General features: G+C 40.6%; 1 protein-coding gene across 5 annotated transcripts; it reads right to left on the bottom strand.

Annotated features, from left to right (window-relative positions):
- On the bottom strand, positions 1 to 4731 carry LOC136493648 (ent-kaur-16-ene synthase, chloroplastic-like). Of its 5 annotated transcripts, none has more exons than XM_066489752.1 (15): positions 4261 to 4731; positions 4047 to 4170; positions 3732 to 3781; positions 3358 to 3643; positions 3077 to 3257; positions 2555 to 2772; positions 2351 to 2471; positions 2186 to 2283; positions 1884 to 2098; positions 1693 to 1805; positions 1509 to 1604; positions 1221 to 1436; positions 997 to 1138; positions 677 to 922; positions 1 to 544 (listed from the first exon to the last, which is right to left on the bottom strand). In XM_066489752.1, the coding sequence occupies exons 2-15, from the start codon at positions 4147 to 4149 to the stop codon at positions 215 to 217; spliced, it is 2415 nt and encodes an 804-aa protein (XP_066345849.1). In that variant the 5' UTR covers positions 4150 to 4170; positions 4261 to 4731; the 3' UTR covers positions 1 to 214. The 5 variants fall into 5 exon arrangements, with proteins under 5 accessions (XP_066345849.1, XP_066345845.1, XP_066345848.1 ...); XM_066489748.1 differs by having other exon boundaries at positions 4047 to 4203; positions 4372 to 4731; XM_066489751.1 differs by having other exon boundaries at positions 4372 to 4731.
- Positions 4732 to 6915: the final 2184 nt, after the last annotated feature.

The raw sequence follows: 6915 nt of genomic DNA, 5'->3' as shown, positions 1-6915 counted from the left end.
GGATAGGGAGCGGATTTTGGTCAGGATATTGCAAATTCTCGACAAAATCTTGCGAAAGAGAGCGAATAACTCTCACTAATACCTTGATCCACATACAACAAAACTGTACCTTCACCGATCTACATCAGCCCAGTTACAAACTCACAAATATCTTAAGCTTGCTGCTGTTGTATCTGATCCATATGAAATGGATAAAATACATGAGATCCTCTCTTCATGAACTAGACAAAAACGAACTAGTACTATTTTGGACTCTGAGTGGCTCGTTGATAACAGCATTCACTGCACTTACCATTTCCTTTGGGGAACTAAATCCATCAGTCTGAGAGTAGAACAAGTGAACTATCTTACACATCTTCCAGAAGAGCTCCTTGCATGGCCTAGGAACAGGGCTTTCTTTCCTGAGAACCAATCTTAGCAACTCTCTCCTAGAGACGTCTATGGACTTCTGCATTGCCTTTTTAGCGGCTTCTATGGACATAGAACCACCACTGTGGAGGACAAGTAGAGAAACACTATTCAGCTTCCCCTGGTTTCCTTCCCTCTGCAGACATGGACGAACAATTTTGTAAGAATCATCCAGTTGCAAACTTAATGAGAAAATGAGGAAAATTTTAAGAAGATATGCTTATCTAGTAGAAAATCATGACTTTTATGTGTAAAGGGGTTCTAATACCTCGAAACTTTGGCAGTCATTGAGGAGCCTCCCAGAAGTGCTCATTAGCCTAAATAATTTATCGTACTCTTCATCTTTGACAGCTTGCTCTAATACCTCTTGCCCTACAAAATACAATGCTGGGAGCACAATTGGGCCCAGTGCAAACGAGACAACAGCATTTGTCATGTATTCTTCAACTGTTGGCACATATTGGCTTCTCTGCCATTCTGTCTCGACCATCATAGACCTCAACAAATCCAGCCACTGCAAATGTGCTCCAAGTTGTCAGTACTGAACATAACCAAATGCAAGATTATTGGGACACACATCAGACTTACTATTTCTACTAGGTGGTTTGTAACATCACGGCCTTGTGCTGCAGAAGCCATTGCTCCAAGATGATTCACTGTTGTATAAATAGCAGAAAATACTATTTTCACTTGCTCTGAGTAGAACTCAACTGCATGGTGCGCATGCCATCTATGAAAACCATCAGCCAAAAATGGGAGATTAATTAGGCATGCATAAGCGATCAGCGTTACTTCATAAAGAGTAGACATACTTCTCAACTAGTGCTATCAGGCTTTCTAATTCTTCTTTTGATCCCCCAACATCGAAGAAGTCATCAACCACAGTTGTGAGAACACCATTTTTTGCCCATGAAATGCGAGCGTCAGACAATTCAGAAGAAAATATGGTAGCAGCAGCAGACAGATAGCAGTATGTCAGTTTCTGCCGAGCAAATTGTAGCTGGTCCAGCTTGTTCTCCTTCACCCAACTGTTGCAACAAACTTAAGCCATTTACCTAAGGGAGAAAATTTAAAAGACAAGTATATGACATTTATATTACCTATCAAGATGCTGAAGTTCATCCTGGTAAACATATTGAGAGGAACTGAAATCTTCGACAGCCAAAGCTACAAATTCTTGATTGATACGAAAAGACCTGATACAACAAAGTGTATAACATTGGTACTCAGCATCTAAACTACTCAAATTTGATGAGATGTGCTTCTGCAAAATTAAAATCTTACAAGGATTTTGTTGTTAGCATCAGAGGACCCCAAGCATCAAAATGTTCGATGTTTCTCTTGTGTTCTAGACGCTCCAGTGTAGCATAAAAGGGAAACTTAACAGCATACTCCATCTGAAATCAGAAAACACAGAATTAAACATAAACTGAACCTCCCAAGTGAAAATGAGAATTTCAAATTTTATGCAGCACCTCTCCAAAAATCAGGTCTTTTTGCACCCTACTAGAGCACAACTTATCCTTCAATAAGTTGCCAGACCAGGATCCTATGCCATCTAAGATCAAATCGTTTTCTGATAAGCTGACTTTTGAAGCCTTGTACAATTCCAGCAGGGATTTTGTATCATTTAAATATCCTTGTAGTGAATCATGAAAATTGGAAGGTCCAGCAACAAGAGACAGCTCATCTGATGTAAATTAGCGCATTAGTTTGGCCAAAGTCAAAGAAAAAACTAATGTTGTCTGGAATTCCAGACTTGTGAGTTCTGAAGTACCTGAGGAAACATTGTAACCATTCATCCTCAAAAGGCGAAATGCCATTGCACATGTTGCTATGTCCATCATGATTTCCTCATCTTTCTGTAACCAGCAACTGCAAGCTGGATATAGTCAAGTATATAAGTTACTAAAGATATAAAATTTTCAAACAAGACAATTACCTGTATGCCATGTCCAGGATGCTTTTTATGTCACTGACAAAGTGCTGAGAAATTCCCATTTTTTCAAGTGCATCCACCATTGAAAGCTGACAATGTATTTTTAAAGGATACATTGCTGGTACTGCAAAAGCCTAATGCCATTAGGTATTAACCAATAGTCCAAATGCTAGAATGATTACGAGAAGGAATAGTACGGCAACCCACCAGCACTGCCAAATTCACTGACAAGCAAATTTAGGTATTGAAGGGCCTGATCATTGTATTTGTGGATTAATGCAACAGCAGTTGTGGAAGGAGAGCTGAACAATGATCCATTCTTCCTCTGGAACTTCATAGCTTCATCCCAGTCCAGCATATTTCCTAATCCTTCTGCGATACAAGCCATATACGCTTTTCTTCCAGAAGAACTGTCCACAGCCTGTCTAAATTAAATCAACTATCAGGACTTTCAGTACATTATTCACAAGCTCATGTCAAATTATGAATTAATCAAAAGACAATATGAACAACATCAGGAGCACCCCTTTCCAGCAAAATTATGGTCATCTGAAAAATTAATGCAAACTCCTTTAATGTTTCAAAAACAAGGAAAATAATTACGAGTGATTTCTGTTCATGCGTTAAATCCATATATACCAATAACTCTATAAAACAAGTCTTCCCTGATATGCAAACACAAAAGAAATACAAGATGAACTTTGATGCCAGGATAAGTCATCGACAAACCTTTTCAATTCCATCTCCCGGAGGTGAAGAATCCCACAGACATCAGTTTGTCTTATAGGAATTTCTAAACCCATATCAATGGCGAGGCTAAGTAAACCAGGAAAAGTGATGTTGAAACCTATAGGACCAGTGACCTGCTCGTCCATAGCAACAGAGAAATTTCTCTCAATGAAATGCAGTCCTGTTCAAAACATAAAAGGAAAAAAAGGTGATTGGTCAGCATAAATTTTCACTGAAATAAAAATACCTTCAAATCTCTCCTGATGAACCACAATTTATACCTCTCCGCATGTTCTCTCTACCAACATTCCATCTCTTCAACGCAAGAACACATGCCAACGTGGATAGGAGAACATCCTTGCTGACTGATGAGTCAGATTGGTTGACACCCCAAGATCCATCATCCTGCTGGTTCTGCAATATCCACTCAACACATTGTGGGAAGCAGGGAGTCTGATGAGAGCCCCGTATCGGCACCATAGAAACCCAGGCCGTGTCATATGAAGAAGGTGGCAACTGGGGCCTCCGGAGCTGACTCCTTATTCTAGTCTCCAGTTCCTCTTTATGCTGCAATTTATTAGTATGCTAGTATTATTATTTCATAGAAACCCACGGCAAGTTGCACACTTACAATAATCAACAATGAGGCCCGTACCTTGTTTGGCAGGCTTATGTTTTCTGCAACCAACCGCCTCTCGGCATATGCTGTTCGAAGAAAGGAATCAGGCAGCAATAAGTCCCAGGCATAAGAAGGTGAAGTAAAATCCTGCCCTTAGCAACTTGCCAGAGTAAGTGCACGAGAACGTGTATATATAAGACCTAAAAAAATCCTTTCTGGATTGAACCCAACATAGCCATCGAAGGTGACAGAAACCAAGATAAATATCACTTTTCCCTCAACTGTGTTACGCGACGGCATCGTCATGGTAGGATGCCAACGGATGGAACCAAGAAGACGGCGTGGACGTACCTCTAGCTACCCCGGAAAGAGATGCTCTGCCTCTGCTCGATCGCGCCGGAGTCACCACGCAAGGTGAGCAGCCGGCTGGGGCGGCGGCCGTAACGGTGGGCATCGGGTCCAGCAAAACCACCACCTGGGGAAAAAAATGTCGAGAGCCAGCCAATTCCTGAAGAAGAGGAGGAGGAACCTGATCGGCAAATTTGAGCTTTTGGCACTACCTTACTTATTATAGGGATGTAGCATGCACGAGACGAATTCGAAGATCTGGGACCCGGTCGCCCGCACCCATCCTCATAAAAAATAGAGAGAACCAACCAAGCTAGGTTTTACTCACCAGCAGAGAACGAAGACAGTCAGCTGCCGGGGCCGCGGAGGGGAGAACCTCGGTCGGCGGGACTAGGAGGGGGGATAGCGGCGGCGAAGAAGAAAGAGGCGAGCGGAGGCGGCGGCGGACGTTCGAATATGGCCCCCGGGGCCGTGCGCTCTGAGTGGGAGCGTCTTTTTGTTGTTGTGATGACTTGTCGTCGGATCTGGATGCTTGTTTGCTCTCGAGATGGGACTGGGAGAAGGACAGAAATCTGGAGTGATTTTGTCGTCGGACTAGCAATACAGTACGCTTTGGCTTTCAACCATTACAATTCACAGCCATGACCATGCTCTGCTCTGAATCTCTTGAGTACGATGAGTTGGTTTATATACTCGTACTCCCAGTGTGTACGGTGTGTTGAGGCAGAGGCGGTTCCCGGAAGCACCGGAGCCCGTAGGGGAACCATCGACGACGGTGTTCGTTGCGAGATGCTCCCAAGTCTAGTTTTGTCCCTGTCTGCCGATCTATAGGAAAACCAGAAGAAGAAGAAAAAAATTGGGAGCTGTTGGCGTGCTGCTGCCTGCCGCCTGCGTGCGAGCGAGTAGGAGGGCCGAGCTCACGTCACGGACGGGCCACGGGCGGCGGCGCGAGAAGGGAGCGCCTGCACTGCGACTCTGCGAGACTGGGTCATAAAGGTGACGGCCCAACAGGAATGTTCGGCCCTTCGTTTCGCTAGATCATAAGGTTGAGGTAGTGGGCTGGGCCATTTCTGCAAACTGAACTGAAATCGCTGGAGCTGGCTTGTTATTACCTGTAATAATAAAGGGCCAAAAAAGTTTTTTTCCTCTTTTTTTACCCCTCCAACAGTCCAACAACTCCAACTATGCTTGGAGTTCGATTTTTCTCCGGATTTTCTTAGCCAGCACAGTGTAATGTGGGAGTGGAGAGTAAAGAAAACGGACAAAAATACAGGGAAGAGAACAGAGGGATACATGTTGGGATCGCCAACTCCTTGGGCCATGGGTCTCGGCAAATAGGCAATTAATGGCCAATGATTACCTCTGTGTAAACTGTGTTTTTTTTGCGACTTCTGTGTAAACTGCGTTATACTATAGTACATGACTTGTACTACACTTTTTATATTGACCAATTTTAAGGTGTTTAATAACATTATCATTTAATTGGCTCTCCAAAAGGCTAATAGGCAATTAATGGCCAATGGAGTATTCATAACTTTTAGTCATTTCCTTTATACCATTTGCACATGAAACTTCAATGAAAGATGTTTAATAACTTAATTAGGATTTAATGGTCACAAGGTTGACTTTTGTGCACAAGCAAATATATAGAGTTATATTTAATAATAACATATGTTTAAAGCTTTTAAATACATTATCATTTTATGTGGCCTTTATTTTTATTTTATTTTTAGTTGGAGTTAAGGTTTCTGCATCATGTGTTTGGTAATTTGAATTATTTTCATTTATTTGACATTAAATTATATTTAATAATTATTTAATTTAATTTATCTTTTTCACCAAAAAGTGAGTTTGACCTTAATTAAAAGGCTTTGACCTCTGCATAACTATCATCACATGTCATATATTTACCTTTAGTTAGAGATAATCTTAACAATGCTTTTAGTTAGGTAATGTGGTGATAAACAACAATAGAGGTTGTGTGTGCACTCATGTTTGTAACTTGTATATGTTGTTTCCACACATAGGTCATAAGTACTCATGTTGACTTATGACCTGTGTGGCTGTGTGTGGAAACAACATAGAGATTGTATAAGTCCACAAGAGTACTTATGACCTATGTGTGGGAACAACATATACAAGTTACAAACATCCTCTAAGCAAGTTGGAAACTTCATCAAAGTGTGACCTTGTCTTTATATTCATGCACTTATGATAAAGTTTTCCATTTCTATGTTATAGAGTTTTGGCTTGGCACATGAGATTTCCGCTTTCTACGAAATCTTGTTACACATGGTGGCTCACATCCAAGTTTATGTTTGAGAGTTAAGGTTCTGAATGTCCACACATATGATTAAGTTGTCATAAAGCATCATCAAGATCTTAAGTTCTTATTTAACAATTTGTTTTTATTTCCTTGTATATTTGAGTTATTTCTTACACTACCTTACCATAAGTCTCTCATTGACAAGTTAACCTTTCATGTTTAGTGCTAATGGTGTTACAAAAATGAGTAGGGTAGGGTACATGCCACGTAGGCTAACACAACTACTTTGAAAAAATATCCACGTAGGGACCTGCGTCTAATACGGTCTTGACAAAAGCTCCACTATGCTTCTATATAGTTTGAACGATCAACATTGACTAATTACAATAGATAATGAGACCTACAAGCAAATAAGCACCAAAATAACTCCATCAATTTTAAATAAAAATCAATCTAGGCACCATAAGTTGATTTTTGAAAAAAGATTTGAAACTAGTTTCATAATTTTCTGAGGTAACACAAACTTTCTATGAATTTTCTTCGATTAAACCAGATTTTAGAATTTTTTCATTACTAAAAATCATTTGAATAAATATTCATGTTTTG

The sequence above is a fragment of the Miscanthus floridulus genome, chromosome 11 (assembly GCF_019320115.1).
Source record: "Miscanthus floridulus cultivar M001 chromosome 11, ASM1932011v1, whole genome shotgun sequence".
In the NCBI taxonomy this organism is placed as follows: Eukaryota; Viridiplantae; Streptophyta; class Magnoliopsida; order Poales; family Poaceae; genus Miscanthus; species Miscanthus floridulus.
The sequence above is the reverse complement of the archived record's forward strand: the minus strand, read 5'-3'. Positions and strand labels throughout refer to the sequence as shown.